The sequence below is a fragment of the Megalobrama amblycephala genome, linkage group LG9, assembly GCF_018812025.1.
Source record: "Megalobrama amblycephala isolate DHTTF-2021 linkage group LG9, ASM1881202v1, whole genome shotgun sequence".
Classification (NCBI taxonomy): domain Eukaryota; kingdom Metazoa; phylum Chordata; class Actinopteri; order Cypriniformes; family Xenocyprididae; genus Megalobrama; species Megalobrama amblycephala.
Genome location: NC_063052.1, coordinates 35443440 through 35464345, shown reverse-complemented (window position 1 = coordinate 35464345; position 20906 = coordinate 35443440). Strand labels below are relative to the sequence as shown.

Sequence of the window (20906 nt, the reverse complement as noted above, 5' to 3'; positions counted from 1 at the left end):
ACAGATTAAAATGGTGTATAACTCTTAATTGTATGTGCAACACTGACAGTATTTTGAGTCTCTTTCACACTGGTAAGAAAAAAACCGAGGTGGTATCGCCGGCGTGACCGCCGACCCGAGGGAGTTAAGGCACTTTAATCATAACAGTAATTAAAGTTATAATAATCAGCTTTCCTCAGGAGATAAGAGGGCAGCAAAGATGGCAGGTTGCTGCTCGAGAAAATGGAAAAGCATCTCATATGCACTGTTCCAGCATGCTGCAACATCTGTTATCAACTTGTGCTGTGGAAGGTCCAACATTGTCTGGTTCCTCTTCGGTGCTCCCACTGCTTTGGTGCTCCTATGGAAGAACACAGAAATCCTCTGAATCTTCGCTAGCAGTCAAGCTACAGCAGGTAGCTTTAAAGCAGGCTGTGACGCAAGGTTCAGTATGTGTGCAAAACATTGTGTGTGCTGGAATCCTGTCAGCTCGACTGCCAAAGTCATGTTGGTTGCTTTGTCTGTAACAACTACAGGATCTTTTTCTGTTAGACTCCATTCTTCTGTGGCCTGCTGCAACACTTCTGCAATATGAGTGCCGGTGAGGCTATCATGCATTGCCCTAGTTTGGAGAACATAAGCATTAATTTCCGACTTGTCGTCAATAAAATGAACAGTCATTGTCATGTAGGACTCCGTGGCTCTGGACGTCCACAAGTCACAGGTGAGGGCAACTCTCTCAGAAGATTTGAGTGCAATCTGTACCTTTTCTCTGGTCGCTTTGTACAGGAACTGCCGTTTTTGTAAAATACTTTCAACTCGGGATTTTGTATCTTGATTCCAGTATTTTCAGCATTCGGCGAAAACCTTAATTTCCCATCACACTGTACGGACTAAGTTAGTCCGTCTAAGTTACTTACAAATAAACGTGGCAATGGAATTTGAAATGTTATTAGCCCTTGGTGATGAAAAAGCTTTGCCTTGCAAATGTCATTCAGCGTTGGCTGATTCACTGTAGCTGTAGTGTTGTTTTTCGTTGTCTTATCACACAATTCGGGATGATAGCGCACGAGGTGGGAATGCAGGTTGGTTGAATTGCCATTGTATTTTATTTTTCTGAGACAGTTCTTGCAGATTACGTAGTCTTTAGTGAGCTTTTTCGTATCGTCACTACAAAATTCAAAGTGGGCCCAAACTTTTGATTTAAAACATGTGGGTGCATTTCTGATTTGTTGTTGGTCCGCCATTACGCCATTTCTTGGCTGTGAATTACACCTGACCACCATCCGCAATCTGGGAAGCGCCACCACAAGAAGCCTGGGGGTACTGCCGCTCCGGTAAGGCAAAGTGGTAAACAGCCACAATGTAGGAACATGAATTTAAATCTTTCATATGTCTAAAAAATATATCGATACTTGGTGCCAGAGTATTGATAACGTCTCGGCGGGAAATATCGCGATAAATCGGCATACTGATTTTTTGTCGTACCCCTAACAATGTACTTATGAACTTACAATGGCTGCCACGTGCGCATGTCTGTTAAGTCTACGAGACTGTAGGGTGTCCCATTCATCATTTTAGGTATCAGAAGGGTGCTGACGAGCGCCCCCTTTGTGGCCGCTATGCGCCCTCAATTCGCACTTTATCTGAGCTCGCAAGTTTGCGAGCTACGCAAAGGATTTTACCCGGCAGTCAAAGCTGCATTACTTCACGAAAGTGCGGACTCAGAGGAAGACCTTGAGGGTTTAAGGTGCCATTTGGGATTCAGCCAAAGACAGAGCCACTCAGGCACAAGACAAACAAGGAAACATTAAACAGTAACAAGACAGACAAGACTGTCAGACAGGTTCTTCCTAAGGATCCTCAGGAAGAAAAGTCTCTGTTGTGCCTTCTTTATTAATGATGTGGTATTATCTCTCCAGGTCAGAACCTCCTCAATGGATGCCCAGAAACGAAAGTCTGAAACCCTCTCTACACAGTCCCTGCCGATGAGTACAGGCTGAATGACTGTTTTAATTCTCCTGTAGTCCATGATCAGCTCTTTGGTCTTGGTGGTGTTAAGGACCAAGTTAGTGTCTATACACCACACCACAGCGCTCCACCTTATCCCAATATGCAGACTCTTCGCCCTTTGAGATGCGTCCCACAACAGTGATATCATCAGCAAGCTTGATGGTGATGTTGCTGGAGTGTGTGGGGATGCAGTTGTGAGTCTAGAGGGTGTAGAGTATGGTGCTCAGCACACATCCCTGAGGGGAGCCAGTGTTATGGCTGAGGAGATGTAGAGGCCTACTCTAACTCTCTGTGAGAGAGGCAGATAGAGTGGGATAGTCCCAAGTTTGCCAGCTTGGTCACCAGTCTGTGGGGAAGGATGGTCTTAAATGCGGAGCTAAAGTCCTTAAAGAGCAGCCTAATGAAGCTCCACTGTATCACAGACACGTCAGGTTCCACCTCACTCCCTTACCCACGCACTCAATCACCAGCATACTGATCACCGCCACCTGAAGCTCATCTGCACTGCAATCACCACCAGTATTTAACTACCACATTCACACACATTCACTGTCCGGTCTCGTTTGCACTACAACCACTTTTATGCTTACCTTAAGGACTCCAAACGCCATACTTACCTGCTCCAGTCGTCTCCTTCATCTCCTTCGTCTCCTGTTCTCCTCGTGTGCCTACCTGCCTGTGTGTGTGAGTGTCTCCGCCGTCATCCTCCAACGCCAGTCTCCATCCGCATCTGGAAAACACCACAAGGACAGTATCACTCTCTCTTCACCATTCAAGAACTGCTTAACTATCTCTCCATAACCATTTGCTCTGCTGTTTCTACAATAAACAAACCTGTGTTGCTTTTACGTCTGCCTCCGTGTCTCTATTGTAACAGAAGACCGGACCTTAACAACAGTCAACAGCATGAGCACCAACGACCCGTTTCAGGAGCTTGTGGACGCACTGCGCCGAGCACTCACCCCACAACCAACCTCACCGTCTTCCACCAACGCTGCAGCTTCCGCACCCACCATCACCGCTCCTTCTCCAGCGTTTACCGCCAGTCCCATGGCCAAACCGGCGCCCTACTCAGGATCGGCGGAGGAATGCAGCGGATTTCTTCTTCAATGCGAACTGGTCCTGGAGATGCAGCCGCACCTCTACCCCACCGACACGGCTAAAATCGTGTTCATCATCTCACAACTGCAAGGTAAGGCCCTACAATGGGCAGATTCTCTGTGGACCCAGAAAGGCTCTGTTGTAAAGTCATATCCGGCGTTCGTCTCTCACTTCCTTGAGGTCTTCGGGAAATCTCTGGCGGATTCATCGACTGGTGAGAAACTTTATAATCTAAAACAAGGAAATAACTCTGTTAACGAATATGCATTGCAGTTCAGAATGCTAGCCGCCACCAGCGGATGGAATGAACAAGCCCTCATCACCACCTTTCGTCAAGGATTGGAGCCTAATGTGCGGCTGCATCATCATGAGTGCAATAATTCCCTCCATTCAAAAAATGAAACCACTCACTACTATTGTAATCCTTACTGCTGCAAATGCCTCTGTTACAACTCAAGCTCAAGATCTCCCCGTCTCCGGTTAACTATCAAATCCACTCCATCACGGGCAAACCCCTGAGCCGTAAAACAATCCGTCACTGTGTGGGACCACTTCAACTTCGTGTGGGTATTCTTCATACGGAAAACATCCATCTGCTGGTTCTGGAGGAGTCCACCACTGACGTGGTTCTAGGGCGCCCATGGCTTGAGCAACACAGTCCCACCATCTCCTGGCGCACGGGCGAAGTCCTGAAGTGGGGCGACCACTGTTTTCCTGATTGCTTCCCAGCACTTCCTGTTCCGAACTCTCCACTCTCCAAGACTCTCTCCATCAACGCCACGTCCATCGAAAGTCCTGTAGAGAAGCGCTCCGTGGATGTTCCTCCGGACTATGCCTCCTTCAGTGACGTTTTCTGCCCGCAACGCGCCTCCAAGCTACCTCCACACCGGCCATGGGACTGTGCCATCGATCTGTTACCGGGTGAGCCAGTGCCCAGGGGACGCATCTACCCCCTGTCATTACCGGAGGAGAAGGCCATGGAGGAATACATCAAAGAGGCCCTCAGTCAAGGTTACATCCGGCCGTCTACTTCCCCTGCTGCTTCAAGTTTCTTCTTTGTGGCTAAGAAGGACGGAGGCTTGCGGCCCTGCATCGATTACCGTGCCCTAAATAAGATCACCGTCAAGTTCCGCTACCCACTTCCCCTCGTCCCAGCGGCCCTGGAACATCTCCGCGGTGCCACTGTGTTCACTAAGTTGGACCTCCGCAGCGCGTATAACCTCATCCGTGAGGGGGACGAGTGGAAGACAGCCTTCGTCATGCCCACCGGTCACTACGAATACCTCGTGATGCTGTATGGCCTGGTCAACGCCCCCTCCGTATTCCAGGATTTCATACACGAGGTGCTCCGGGAGTTTCTCCACAAGTTCGTTCTGGTGTATATAGACAACATCCTCATCTACTCCCGGAGCTTGGCCGAACATCGCCACCACGTTGCGGAGGTCCTCTAACGCTTACGGCAATTCCATCTCTTCCTCAAAGCTGAAAAGTGCTCCTTCCACCAGCCCTCTGTCCAGTTCCTGGGGTACGTAATTGACCACAGTGGCATCCGGATGGATGAGGGGAAGGTTTCCGCTATCCAGACCTGGCCCAATCCAACAACCATCAAAGAACTCCAGCGCTTCCTCGGATTCTCCAATTACTACCGTCGTTTCATCAAAGATTACAGTACCATCGTCAGTCCACTCACCAACCTGCTCCATCACCAGCCCAAGTCTCTGTCCTGGTCCCAACAAGCCACCAAAGCCTTTGAGACCCTCAAAAGAGCCTTCACCACCGCTCCCCTCCTCGTCCACCCAAATCCTGACCTACCTTTCGTCGTGGAAGTGGACGCCTCCACCACCGGAGTGGGAGCGGTCCTTTCGCAGCAGCAGGGGACGCCAAGTAGACTCCATCCATGTGCCTTCTTCTCCCGCAAGCTCAACCCGGTGGAGGTCAACTACGACATTGGTGACCGTGAGCTCCTGGCTGTCAAGCTAGCCCTAGAAGAGTGGAGGCATTGGTTGGAGGGGGCTACCCATCCATTCCAAGTTCTCACCGATCATAAGAACCTTGAGTATCTAAAGGCTGCCAAAAGACTCAACCCTCGCCAAGCTCGCTGGGCCATGTTCTTCTCAAGATTCAACTTCTCCATATCCTACCGCCCTGGTTCTAAAAATACTAAAGCTGACGCCCTGTCTCGTCTCCATGCCCCAGAAGAAAAGCCTGAAGTTCCAGAAACTATCCTATCTATCCTATCAGAAACTAGTCAATCTTCGTAAGCCCCATCCAGTGGTCCGAAGAAACCGTACCCTCCTCCAATGCCTCCTCACGCACTCCGCCGGGTTGCCCCCAAGGCTTGCAATACGTCACACGGGCACGTCGCACTCCACTTCTGCACAATGCTCACTCTTCACTTGGCACTGGCCACCCGGGGGCCAATGAGACCCTCTCGTTGCTTAAACAACGCTTCTGGTGGCCCAACATGGCCAACGACGTCAGAAGGTACATGCAGGGCTGCAGGGAGTACGCCATCTCCAAGAGCCCACGCCATCTTCCCACCGGCAAGCTCAATCCTCTGCCCGTTCCTGAGAGACCCTGGTCACACCTGGGAGTGGACTTCGTCACCGATCTCCCCGAGTCTGATGGTCACACTTGCATCCTGGTAGTTGTAGATCGCTTCTCAAAATCCTGCCGTCTGATCCCCCTGGAGGGTCTACCTACCGCCATGACCACTGCAGAGCTGATGTTCAACCATGTCTTTCGTCATTATGGAATACCCGAAGACATCGTCTCCGACAGAGGACCCCAGTTTATCTCCCACGTCTGGAAGGCGTTCTTCTCCCTCCTGGGTGTGACCGTCAGCCTGTCATCCGGATACCATCCTCAGTCGAACGGGCAGACGGAACGGAAGATCCAGGAGATAGGCCGCTTCCTGCGTACCTTCTGTCACGGCCACCAGAACTCCTGGAACCAGTACCTGGGTTGGGCCGAGTACGCACAAAATTCCCTCCGCCAAGCCACAACTGGACTAACACAGTTTCAGTGCGTACTCGGCTACCAACCCCCACTGTTCCCCTGGGATGGAGAACCCTCCAAGGTTCCGGCAGTCGACTACTGGTTCCGGGAGAGCGAGAGGGTTTGGGACTCGGCTCACCACCAACTGCAGAGAGCCCTGCACAGACGCAAGATGACAGCCGACCTTCGGCACTCCGACACTCCAGTCTACCAACTGGGGCAGAAGGTCTGGCTGTCCACCAGGGACATCAGAATGCGTCTGCCCTGCAAGAAGCTGAGTCCCCGCTTCATTGGCCCGTTCACCATCATCCGACAGATCAACCCCGTCACGTACCGCCTCCAACTCCCTGCACAGTACAGAAGAATTCATCCCACATTCCATGTTTCACTGTTAAAACCTCACCACCCTTCTGTTCTTCCCTCCACAGAACCTGACATGGCAGCCGTCGAGCCCCCCCTTCCACTCATCCTGGATGATGGCACTGCATACGTGGTTCACGAGATTCTGGATTCCCGGCGCCGTGGTGGTCAATTGGAATATCTGGTTGACTGGGAAGGCTATGGCCCCGAGGAACGCTCATGGGTCCCCAAGAATGATATCCTTGATCCTATTCTGTTACAGACTTTCCACACCAACCACCCGGACAGACCTGCCCCATGCCCTAGAGGACGACCACCACGACGTCGGGGTCCTCGGCCCTCAGGAGCGGGCCGTGGGAGGGGGGGTACTGTCACAGACACGTCAGGTTCCACCTCACTCCCTTACCCACGCAGTCAATCACCAGCATACTGATCACCGCCACCTGAAGCTCATCTGCACTGCAATCACCACCAGTATTTAACTACCACACTCACACACATTCACTGTCCGGTCTCGTTTGCACTACAACCACTTGTATGCTTACCTTAAGGACTCCAAACGCCGTCTCCTTCATCTCCTTCGTCTCCTGTTCTCCTCGTGTGCCTACCTGCCTGTGTGTGTGAGTGTCTCCGCCGTCATCCTCCAACGCCAGTCTCCATCCGCATCTGGAAAACACCACAAGGACAGTATCACTCTCTCTTCACCATTCAAGAACTGCTTAACCATCTCTCCATAACCATTTGCTCTGCTGTTTCTACAATAAACAAACCTGTGTTGCTTTTACGTCTGCCTCCGTGTCTCTATTGTAACACACTGCTGCTCATGATGGATTAGAGCAGTGTGAAGAGTTGTGGCTATGGCATCCTCTGTAGATCGATTTGATCTGTATGCGAGCTGGTGTGTGTTGAACATGGGTGGAATAAGGCAGGTAATGATATGACTCCAGACCAGTTTCTCGAAACACTTCATTATAACGTGTGTCAATGCCACTGGGCGGTAATCATTAAAGCTGCCAATGGTAGACCTCACCTTTTGCTCCTCCTCTATGAAGATGTGGCTACTGTGAGCTTTTGGATAGAATGGGGCTGCCTCAGGAGACTCCACCTTAAAATGGGCAAAGAAAGGGTTTAACTCCTTCGCCATTGATGCATCACTATCAGCAACTGAGAAGTAGGTAGATCTGTGATTGGTTATGTGCTGAACCCCTTCCCACACCTACCTCGTGTTTTTACTGTGAAAGTGGTCCTCAATTTTCCTCCTGTAAGCAGCCTTGGCTTCTCTGATGCCTCTTTTCAAGTTGGCTCTGGAGAGCAGTGTCCCTCTCCCTGAGCAGGCACTTGACTTCTCTTGTCATCCATGGCTTCTGGTTGGGATAGATCCTGATGCACCTGTCCACGGTGACAATTTCCCTGCAATATTTAATGTAGCCCAGGACAGCTGCAGTGGACTCCTCCAGGTCCTGGTGTTCAAAAACATCCCAGTTCATACTTGTTCGTACTCATCTCTGTGCAGCTCTAGAAACACCAGGAACTGGTCTGAGATCAGTATGAAGACAGATGAGAGTCTGGAGACTCTGAGGAGAGCTCTGACTCAACTGCAGGACACTCAATTGGGGAAACACACAAACCCACATAGCAACATTGTGTCTGCCCAGAACCGGCCCGCATCTGGCACATGTGGCATGATGATCTGGCCCACATGCTGCAATGAATTACGGCCCTTGTGTGGGCCGTTTCTGTTTGCCAGATCTGAGCCACAAGCAGGCCACAGCAATGCCACATGTCAGCCAAGAGCAAAGAAATAAACCAGAACTGGACCTTATCTGAGCCACAAAATCTGTGTATATTAAGTATAGAGTGATCTCAGCCTTAATAAGCCTGTTAACAAGCAGAATTTACTGAAGGAAAGAAGAGAACAGAAAAAGAGACGAGCAAAAACACAAGAACTAACTGACTTCAGCCACAGCCTTAGAGGAAATCAACTGAAGATGAAAGAAGACATTGAATCTCTCAAGATTTCAACAGAGGATGATTAAACAACTCTACAAACAGCATTAACAGATTCACTTATTACTAACCAGATTGACTTTATGTTAGACATCTACAAAGGTTGTTATTGAGAATTAACAGAGGTTTAACTCTGTTTCATTTGAAGTCACCATAATGGTGAATAGTTGTTCCATTAGTTGGGCTCTTAACTCTTATTACACATTTGTCTTTTCTGATCGCTGTGACAGTGTGTTTGTTGTTACAGTAGCAAAGGAGGGTAAAGCAAAATGTCATCAGGTGATGATAGTTGTCTGTTGGTTGTTTTGTAGTCATCATGAAATGGCCTGATGTCTTTTGAATCTAACAATTGTGTTGCCGTTAATACATTTACATTATAACCCCGTGTTACTACAGAATTAACTATTGCACCAATCAGAAGATTTTAACAGACATGAGCACAAAAAAATAGTATATGATGACACACACAGACATCAAGAATCAGCCTATGAATCTCAACTATGGTGACAATCAAAAGTGCCATGCTGCAATGCATGCTGGGTGTTTTGTAGTATGCTGGTACCCAGCATGCAGCCCACTTTTAATTGTCACCACTGTTGAGATTCATAGGCTGATTCTTGATGTCTGTGTGTGTCATCATGAACTAGCTTTTAGTGCTCATGTCTGTTAAAATCTTCTATTGGTGCAATAATTCATTCTGTAGTAACACAGGGTTATAATATAAATTAATAGCACAACACAATTATTAGATTAAAATGACATCAGGCCATTTCATGATGACACAAAACAATCAACCGATAACCATCACCATATGATGTCATTTTACTTCAGCTGTCTTTACTACTGCAAATGTGTTTAACAAACTCACTTTCGCAGCAGCCAGTGAATACAAATGTATAATAAGAGTTAAGAGCCCAACTAATGGAACAACTATTCACCATTATGGTGACTTCAAATGAAACAGAGTTAAACCTCTGTTAATTCTCAATAACAACCTTTGTAGATGTCTAACATAAAGTCAATCTGGTTAGTAATAAGCAGAGGTGTGGACTCGAGTCATGTGACTTGGACTCGAGTCAGACTCGAGTCATGAATTTGATGACTTCAGACTCGACTCGACAAAATGTACAAAGACTTGCAACTCGACTTGGACTTTAACATCAATGACTCGTGACTTCACTTGGACTTGCGCCTTTTGACTCGAGAAGACTTGCTACTTCCCATGAAAACGTGGAAAAAAATGTTCACACGGCCGCGCCGCTCTCAGTGTATCTGCATCTGTGAAAAAAATGTGCACCACCTGTATGCATGCAGAGAGCACGCGCGCTGCCTGCACCACATCCAATCACTGTAGTCCCACGTTGGTTTGATTCGACAGCATCTAAGCAGGCACATTGAGCAGTCCCCGGAAATGTCCCCGTTTTATAGCTTGTTCAAAATAATCCGCAAATACATTGCAAAAAAGCCCGACCAACACACAGCAGCCTGTTGGTTATTGGAGCAATCGTGTAGTAATTATATTCACCAACAGAGGGGGCCGTGCAGCTACACTGTCACTGCTACACTTGGTCGCGCGCGCGCCCGTTACTTCATGAAGAACGTAACCTGGACCACCAGAGCAGAGCGCCATTATCATCAATTATCAAAAGAAACATCGTTATTGGTTTAATACGGTTATGTGTTTTATAACAGGGCTTCAACAGGGTGCGGGATTGTTTTGGACAATTTAAACGTCCTCAGTCACAAAGCAGCAATTTCCACACACGTCTTAACTGTATCACGAGGTGAAGGTACACTCAGATATGAATAAATAAAACAATTATAATAAAATAATAATAAACTTGCAACTTACGTAGTGTCTAAAATGCAAAATAATAGTTAAACGTTTAAAAAGTTGTAATTTCTGTACAGCTCATGAAAATGAAAATATTACATTCAATAATAAATGTTAAAAATATTTGTTAAATGCCATTTTATTTATCTTATCTCATATTTATGTTGTTTTAATTTTGTAATGTGATTTTTCAAAATAGTATAATACTTTTTTTTTTTAATTAGGCCTGGTTAGTAGTGTAATAGTTTTTTGGTGAATTGTATTAAAACCAGACCAAAAATCCTAATAATAAAATTAATTCATAATTATTATTAATGTAATGACATAGGGAACCCATATTTACCTTTCAAGTTATCTGTACTTAACTATTTAAGTTAATTCAGTGAAAAGACCACATTACCCCATTACTCAATTGAACTGAGGGAATCTCTTTCCTCAAATCATTTGAGTAGTCTCAACTTATTAGGGTTTACAGTGAATAATTAAAAAAAAAAAAAACCTTCCAAAATGTATTGTCCCCGTTTTTTATTAATAGTTAATAACAAATGAGATTTTGGTGATATTTTGACCACTCAAATAGGAAATGTCCCCGGTTTCCATTTCAGAAATCTGGTCACCTTATTTTATTGATGACATGTTTAAGTTAGCCCTAAGTTTAGGCTAAAAGGACCCATGTCTATTTGAAAGTTAAACTGTTTTGCAATATGAGGTCAATACAATACAGGACTGAAGCTGCTGTGCATTGTTCTAGTGCAATATGCTGTTGAAATACAAGCATTTTTTGGTGAAAATTTAAATTTTCTGTTTTTTACTGTATTTGATTAATGCCATTGTATAAAAAGAGGTTTAAATAAACACAAATCTTACAGACATACATGATTTGTATAAATTTTATTTCTGTGGTAAGAGGACTTGAAATGACTCGAAACTAAAATGGTAGGACTTTGGACTCGACTTGAGACTTGTTGGCTTTGACTTTTGACTCGACTCGGGACTTGCCTCATCTTTGACTCGACTTGACTCGGGACTCGAGGGCAACGCCTTGAGACTTACTTGTGACTTGCATAACAATGACTTTGTCCCACCTCTGGTAATAAGTGAATCTGTTAATGCTGTTTGTGGAGTTGTTTAATCATCATCTGTTGAGATCTTGAGAGATTCAATGTCTTCTTTCATCTTCAGTTGATTTCATCTAAGGCTGCGGCTGAAGTCAGTTAGTTCTTGTGTTTTTGCTCGTCTCTTTTTCTGTTCTCTTCTTTCCTTCAGTAAATTCTGCTTGTTAACAGGCTTATTAAGGCTGAGATCACTCTATACTTAATATACACAGATTTTGTGGCTCAGATAAGGTCCAGTTCTGGTTTATTTCTTTGCTCTTGGCTGACATGTGGCATTGCTGTGGCCTGCTTGTGGCTCAGATCTGGCAAACAGAAATGGCCCACACAAGGGCCGTAATTCATTGCAGCATGTGGGCCAGATCATCATGCCACATGTGCCAGATGCGGGCCGGTTCTGGGCCGACACAATGTTGTTATGTGGGAACTGGTATGTTCTTCTGCCCTATTCAAGGGAATCAATTGACTATTGAAAATTGCATCGTGTTCTATGATAACATAATCCAATTACAAAATGATCATGTGTAATTAATACATCTGCTCAGAACATAAGTAAATTATTTGTTATCATAAATGCTAAATCAAATTGATAGGCATCATGTGTTTAAGAGGAGAATGTAGTTTTCATGGGAAGAGGGATGTGTGTGAAATGTCTTTCTTGTAGCTCAAAGAGCTTATAGCAGCGTTGGGCTTTAATTTAATTTATCCATTTTTATATAATTTAATTTACGCCACCAATTACACTGCATCTTCATGTACAGTTTTTCTTTTGTGTGCAGAAGTCATTCACCAGAGATGATGGTGTAAATTGAATGCCAAATTCTGAAATCACTTGTGCACATCAGGCAGGTAATAATAATAGTAATAATAAAATTAATAATAAATATCCTAAATAGGCTAAATAAACAAAAGTGAGCAAGACAGCTGACCAAACCATTCGCCAGACATGTGGGAGTTTCCGATGGCCAATCTGGGCCTGTGGTCATCCCACAATGCAAATTATGTTAAATTATCCTAAAAAAAATATAGGCAACACAAGAACCTGACATTATCCTGAATGAGACTGTCACATGTTGTCTGTGTCTGTCCTTGGACATTTAAGTTGAAGTGTTTCCTGTGCTTTATGTTGTAGTTCTTTGTAGTTTTTCATGTTGATTTGTCTCCCCAGTTGTTTCTTGTTTCATTGTCTTGTTAAGCCTGTTTGTCCTTGTGTATTTAAAGCCATTGTGTTTCCTTATTCTTTGCTAGGTGTTGTTTCATGTGTTGTGGTGGATCGTTTTCTTGTCTTGGGTCTAAGGTACCAGTCTATTCATGTGGAGTTTTGTTAGTAAAGAGTGCGTACAATTGGATTCTCTCTCTGCTTTATTGGATGCCCGTGGTCTTCGGGCCTTCAGACAACACTGCATCACTCATCGGCATGATTGTGTCAATGATATTACTAAATGGGCCCAGGAATACTTCCAGAAACCACTGTCAGTAAACACAATCTGCCCTGCCATCTGCAGATGCCAACTAAAGCTCTATCATGCAAAACGAAGCCATATATGAACATGGTCCAGAAGACCCGTCATGTCCTGTGAGCCAAGGTTCATTTAAAATGGACTGTTTCAAAGTGGAAAAGTGTTATATGGTCAGACGAGTCCAAATGTGACATTCTTGTTGGAAATCACAGACGCCATGTCTTCCGGGCTAAAGAGGAGGGAGACCTACCAGCGTGTTATCAGCGTTCAGTTCAAAAGCCAGCATGTCTGATGGTATGAGGGTGCATAAGTGCATAAAGTATGGGCAGTGTGCATGTTTTGGAAGGCACTATGAATGCTGAAAGGTATATAAAGGTTTTAGAGCATCATATGCTTCCCGACCAGATGATGTCTATTTCAGGAAAGGCCTTGTGTATTTCAGCAGGACAATGCAAAACCACATACTGCAGCTATTACAACAGCATGGCTTCGTCGTAGAAGAGTCCCGGTGCTGAATTGGCCTGCCTGCAGTCCAGATCTTTCACCTATAGAGAAAAATACGTCAAAGACGACCACAAACTCTTCAGCAGATGGAAACCTATATCAGGCAAGAATGGGACCAAATTCCAACACCAAAACTCCAGAAACTCATAACCTCGATGCCCAGACATATTCAAACTGTTTTGAAAAAAGATGATATGCTCATTTTTTGCATAAAATTATAAAATTTCTCAGTTTAAACATTTATGTTATCTATGTCCTATTGTGAATAAAATATTGGCTCATGTGATTTGAAAGTCTTTTAGTTTTCATTTTATTAAAATTTAAAAAACGTCCCAACTTTTCCGAAATTCGGGTTGTATTTTGAATGTGTTGCATCTCTTGCAGAGAATATGAACCAGTCTTTAGCGCTGCAGATGGCTCCAAAAAACAAAACAAAACACAACACAACAACTGTACCTCTTCAAAGGACAAGAAATCCAGATCTCCAATCTGTGTTACTGGAGAAAGAAATTGAGAGTGGAGATGGAGATGTTAAGAGTGGAAAATTAAAAGCTTGAGCTCAAGGAAGAGAAACTTGAATTAGAAATCTGGCTATTAGAGCAAAAGGCCAGCTACACATTGAAAAACATTTTGTCAGATTTATATTGTTTTTATTGAATTTTAGTTTATTTTTCATTGTCCTCCTGTGTTTGAGCTCCTGCTTTTCCACTATGTTTAGTTTCCTTGGTTACTCATTATGTACTAGTTTGTTTTTATGGTTACCAACTGAGCTGACATTTAGAAATACATACAATTTCAATTTCTTCTTTGGTTTACTTGTATATAGTATATACAAATGCTGAGATTAATCTGATAGAAACATCAGGCCTGTTACAAACAGACATACATGAACCAACACACTGAATACAGGGACAATTGTAAATGTGTAAATACAGGAGGAGCTCATCACTGTAGTTCAGAGAGATTCAGAGAAAGTGAACCTTGATCAACAACAATATGGACGCCTGAAACGATCAACCTCTTTAAACAACAGAATATTTATTGAGCCGTTCAAAGAATCTTGTGGACACATCTGATCCTCACAGGTAATGATAGAAATATAAGAGAGATTGAGCTGAACAGGTTTCTGATGGAAGTGATCTGGTTTAGTAGAGTTTATGTTGAACTGGAATAAGTTGAACTGAATCAGGTTTAAGCATGTGAAATACTGAACTACTTTAGTTGTTTAATGCACTGAAATGGTATCAGAATTGTATTAAAAGTGTTTAATTTGATTGTAAAGCAAAGATTGGTGTTTGTCATTTTGTCCCTTGACAGAAAGACTAAAGAAACAGGAAGTAAATTAACTGCAGACAGACTGAACACAAACCTGCAGCTGAAAATTACATATACATTAAACAAGATAAAAACCATAATATATTTTGTGGAGAGATGTATCTATTTTTAATGATATATATATATTATTGTTAAAAAATATATCACTTGTAATTTGTACTTTCGATAATATAAACAGCAGGTCAAAGTTCAGATTGTTCAGTGATTTTATGAGTCTCTCACTGTGTTTCAAAGGAATTATTGTGTTACCAATTCTTACATGAGATTTAACCAATTAAAATAAATATTGGTCAAATGGTCATGATCCAATTTGGTTTTAAGTCTGATAAAAATAAAACTAATTATTTAAATAACTTGAACGTCATTTCATTTCATAGGTTAAAACTGAAGAGTTGTTCACAAAAGTGAATAAACTGTGTGCTTTTTAAAATTATCTGATATGAAATATTATTATGAAGAATAAGTAAAATTAAATCTGATCATTGAGGTAAGATTTCATTTAAACCTCAGTGACTAAATACACACTCATTATAGGAGCAAATTGGCTGTGATGTTTCTTATCAGACCATTGATCATATAATACAATTTCTTTTCTTGAAAATGAAGAGGGAAAGAACAATGGCAGAATCTTCACCAACATCAACAAAAGCAAGAAAAACCAGGAAACGAAGTATTGAGGAGAATAGTCCATGTAAGTCAATAAAAATAGAAAGAAAGAAACAGGAGAAGAATACTGAATTAGTGCATATCTTTCACTCTTCTCTAATAATATTTAATATGTAAAGTTCAGGAATTTACGGTAGCAGATAATACAATAAACATTTCAAATATTCAATATTGCTCCTTATATGGTAAGTGTTCATGTAATGAGCTTCACCTCAGGGTACTGATCAGCTTGTCTGGGTTCATTTTGCAGTAATGATCAGCTGACTGAACATGATCTCTTACATATTTGAGTTTCCTCAAATTCACTCTTTACATTCAACCAGCTTCATGAGGTGCATCATGGGATTCTTTATAAACAGTACACTCTAAGCAAAAATGGTGCTATATAGCACCAACAATGGTTCTTTGGCTCGTAATCATAGGGGAACCTTTTTAAGTGCTATATAGCACCTATCTTTAAAGGTGCTATATAGCACCTTTGTCATATGGTGCTATGTAGAACCACAAGAGGTGCCATATAGCACCAGCAGTGGTTCTCATTTAAAGATCCCAGAACATTCTCAGAACGTCCCCACTGGTGTTAAGGACGTTGTCTAGTAATGTTCCCAGTACATTCAGAGACGGTCACGATGTGGAGTTCTTTTAAGGTTTGGGGGACATTATTTGGTGGACCTTCACAGAACATTCAAGACATTCTCTGAACATTTAGGGAACCATACTTTATTTGGAAATGTTCTCAGAATGTTCCTGCTGCCCTTGTCAAAAAATTGAATTGAAAGTTAGAGCTAAATTGACTAACAAAAGTGGCTGTTCAAACAAAAACAGTTTTTTCTTCAAAGTCTTTTAACTGAGAACAGCACATGCATGAACTAATGTAACTGCTGTATCACTGCATCAGCAACTACACGGTTACTGTCTTTACATAAAGCAACATGCAGCAGAACATCAGTGTTTCTGGATCATCACTGACTGAAGCACGGGCGCTACTCTTCAGCACAATGGTGACCTCACAAAACTCAGATCTCAGCACCTTAATACAAACCACCCTGACTTTGTTTCTTTCATACAAATCTTCTTAATGAGGTGTTTATGTTTTATCAAAATTTAAAATGTCACCATTACGGAGGTAAGCGATTGCTTTAGTTGGGCTCCTGACCCTTGACATTTTGACTTTATTTTTTCTCCAATTGTTGTAACTGTGTGTTTCTAATGCACTTTTGTTACAATAAGATAATTGTGAGTCTATGTGACTCAATGTGATCATTGTTTATGAGTCTATCATCATACATTGGTCTTACTCACTGATCAGTGAATGTTGTATGTTCTTTTGTGCGGTTGTAGCTCTATGATAATGCATATTATTGACATTTTGAAAGTTTTTATTATGTAGGAATTATTCAGACAGCATCATGAAGATTCATCCAGACTTCAAGATTCTGCATATGATCCTCAACAATGGTGATAAAATTTTCGGAATAACATTAACTCTGAGTATCACAAAACAAGCTACTAAAGTCACAAAAAAAGATTTTTGTTTATTGTCACCATTGTTGAGGATCATACGCTGATTCATGATGTCTGTATGAATCTATTAGACACTGCTCAAAACTCTGTATAATGAACTTTAAAAAAAAAAAAAAAAAAAATTATTTAATGCAAAACTAACATATAACACACTCATAGTTTAGACTCTGGTAATGATCGGTGAATCAGAACACTTCACGATGATTGTATCACCATCATCTAATTCAGCTGATCAGACTTTCACTTGCTTTTTTTTTTCTGCTATAACAAACATGTTTTGAAAACATAGTTAAAGCAGCCAGAGAAAATCTGATGTTAAAATAGCAAGAATCTAAAGAGCCCATCTAAAGCAAACGCTCACCTCTATAACGGTGACTTCAAACTTTATTATCTTGTGCAACTTTGCCTAAAAGTTCTATAAAAGTGATGAAAATTCTGAAATTTTACAGAACATTTGGGACATAAAACATCCTCTTTTGGTAATGAAAGTGCTGCAGGTCAAGGTTCCTTATATGACTTTAGGGGGACATTCCAATTTGGTTATTTTATGGTCACATAAGAATGTTAGAATGAGGATATTTGGGACATTAACTGAACGTTGCCACATGGTCCTCTGTTGGTCATTTAATAACGTTCCCGATATGAGTTTAGGGGGACGTTCTATTTTGGTTATTTTATGGTTGCGTTACAAAGAGGACATTTGGGAAGTTAACAGAACGTCCTATAGTAATAGTCCCCTAAACATTCCCAGAACGTCCTGAATGTTCCCTGAAGGTCCATCTTTTGAGAACTTTTAGGGAACGTTGCGTAAGGTCCTGAGAATGTTGCCTTCTATGTGGGATATAGCACCTTAACCACAGCAAAGAACCGCTGAAGAACCGCTGAAGAACCAATTTTTTTTAGAGTGTGTAATAACTTACTATTTTGAGTTTAAATTACCCCCCCCCCCTTCCACATTAAATCATCCACTGACAGTAAACCAGTTAATTTATGCATGTTTATTTGAACGACTTTGGCACAAACAGCTTTACAATTCCACAATGTAAACAAGTAATCTTATACCCAAAGCAAATACATCAGGTTTCAGTACTATAATATGGGCGGTTTTATTTTTTACTTTCCGACTCTTGTTGAGACCTTACAAATAATGAAATATTGACAAAGATTACCGATAAACAGTTGTATAGTGCCTAAGAACAGAAATGTGTAAATCCCCAGCTGAAAAAGCCAAATTATTTGAACTTTCTGAACTTTGAAATTAGGAATGTTTCTCTTCGACAAAGACGTCAGGGAAAGTTACCGCTGGTAACTTTCAAACTTTCGCAGGGAGCTCCTGGGAAAATCCTTGGAAACCCCGTCACAGCCGGTTGCCATGACAAATTTCAAATGAGCATGCGCAGATAAGTTGAACTCACTCTAACTGGGTGTCAACTACAACTTCAAAATAAAATCAACTCAATTTATAAAATAAGATGAACTTTTCCTCAGAAACGTCTGAAAGTGAGTTCAAGTGGCTTACAACAGATAGTTCAAGTTCCAACTAGCAATTTTATTGTCAGTGAATGCAAAAATTTTAGTAAGGTGAACAATTTTGAGTTGTCGTTTTTACAGTGTTGTGGCAGGTTGAACTTCCTTATCTGAGTTTGCTAGAGTTTATTAGAGTTTGCTTAAAGTAACTGTGGTGTGTGAACTGATGAGAAGTTTATCATTTGTGACTACACACTGTAACACTATCCACTGGTTTCACAGACAAGAACAGTTTTCTTTTCAACTGCTTACATACACTTTCAAAACTTTACACACAAATCCAAGAAATCTCTTGCAAAATGAAGCACTGCATTCAAAATATCACAAACACATCTCAAAAGCAAACATTTGTATCATGTTGCAAACACCTTTTCCATAATAACATTCTATTTTTGGATATATCATATACACACAGTGATTCAAAACCTAAAGCTCTTCTTTAATGAGCTCCTAAGTACATTTCTGTACAAGATTGAAAGTAATTGGCAGAGAGATGTTGAAAAATTTATGGTAAACATGAAAGCAAGATTTAAAAAGTGAAAACTGAGTCGAAGGCCGAGAATTAGTGTATGGTTTTGCAGATGTGGTGTGTGGTTCTGGTGTTTGAGTGTCAGGTTTCAGAAAATGTGTGACATGTAAGGATTTTGTGTGTAAGCTGTTGAAAAAAACTATAATGTTGACTTTCTGACTTGGCTTGTAGGCATATTCAGTGTGTTTGTGTGTGTGCATATATATATATATATATATATATATATATATATATATATATATATATATATATATATTTTACAGCAGCTTCACAATAGTAACAAATTCAGGTTCTGCTGTAAAGCAATTCTAATTTTTATATAGTTTTGCATGGTGTTTGCTTTTGCAAGATATGTGTGATGTTTTGCATCTTGTGTGTGTGTTTTCTATTTTTGTGTGTCGAGTTATGAGAAATGGAAATCTGTGTAAGCATTTTTTAAAAACTAATGTGTATGATATTTTATGTGACTTCCTTATTCTGAACAAACTCAAGCAGCACTCAAGTCTCAGCGGACACGTCTTCTGTCAGGCTCATGAAATGGATTCAATCAATGAAAATACTGATTTCGTACTTTCAAAAGTTTCTTCAGATGTAAAATTCTCTGAATTCACAGGTAAGGCTCGACATGTTATCAATATATGCATTAGAATTTATATTTCTAAGATTTAGCATGTGTAGTAACAGAGTAAGGTTATGTTCATTCAACAATTACACATTTGGCAGACACTTTTGTTCAAAAAGGCTTACATTGCATTCAAGGTTTACATATTACATATTATCTGTTAATTCCCTGGGAATCAAACACTGTCAACACTGTCATTAAAATAAAAAAGCTCTGTCTTCTGTAGCTCAGACAGTAGATCAGGATGATACCAACACCAAATTCATGGATTCATAAAGAAGAAAGAGTTCACATACAGTATCTGTCAAATGCATAAATATAAATATCAGAATCAGAAAGAGCTTTATTGCCAGGTATGTTTGTACTTCCACAGTATAAACAGAATGACAGTGCAGCACAGATAATAAAAAGAATGAAAATAGAATAAGTAAATAAATAAATAAATAAATAAATAACAATATAGAATATATATATATATATATATATATATATATATATATATATATATATATATATATATATATATATATATATATATATATATATATATATATATATATATATATATATATATATATATATAAAACACAAAATATAGACAGTATGTATAGTATGTACAAATGCAAGGAAATGTAAATAAGAAGTATGGTGTGTTGAATAAATAAATGTATAAGTAGCGTTGTGTATTGCACATGTTTCATAAGTTCACATATACATATAATTAGATAAAGGAATGCGTATTTTGCGGGCTGTCCAGAGGGTGAAGGTTGATAGAGTTGGGCTCCGAGCTCGAAATTTTGGCCTGAACCCAGAGTACTCCCCCCGGATGTATTAATAATAACAGGAGAAGTGAGGAGATGGGGTGGTGGAGGGGTGTTGATAAATTGTCAAAGAACAGAGGTGCTGTATGTCTGCAGCATATATACCTCTTGTTGTTTGTTGATTAGCTGAATGCTTTCAACTTGTGGTCAATCTGCACCTGCTCCTCACGAATTTTGTAAAAAAAAAAAAACATCATTTATTGCCTGTGGGGGCATTAACTGTTCATGAGGTGGATTGCCTGAGGGAAGAAACTCTTCTTGTGCCTGGCCGTTGTGGTGCTGACCAGACAGCAGTTCAAAGAGGAAATGGCATGGGTGTGAAGGGTCCAGAATGATTTTGTCAGCTCTTTTACTCACTCTGGATGATACAGTTCTGGGGTGTACCAGTGATTCGTTCAGCAGTCCGGACTATCTGTCATTGTCTTCTGAGATCTGATTTGGTAGCTGAGCTGAACCAGGCAGTAATAGAAGTGCAGAGGATGGATTCAATGACCGCAGAGTCGAATTGTATCAGC

General features: G+C 41.5%; 1 protein-coding gene across 7 annotated transcripts in view; it reads left to right on the top strand.

Moving 5' to 3' along the window:
- The window catches only part of LOC125276142 (E3 ubiquitin-protein ligase TRIM21-like), a 98723-nt gene that overhangs the window by 45088 nt on the left and 32729 nt on the right, over positions 1-20906 (top strand). For 2 of the 7 annotated variants that reach the window (XM_048203638.1, XM_048203636.1), the window contains exon 1: positions 19420-19561. The exons of the other annotated variants lie outside the window; for them this stretch is intronic. In XM_048203638.1, coding sequence (XP_048059595.1) covers positions 19486-19561 — 76 coding nt within the window. In that variant the 5' untranslated portion in view covers positions 19420-19485. Of the gene's footprint in view, positions 1-19419; positions 19562-20906 lie in introns of those variants that run through there. 7 annotated transcript variants of the gene reach the window in all.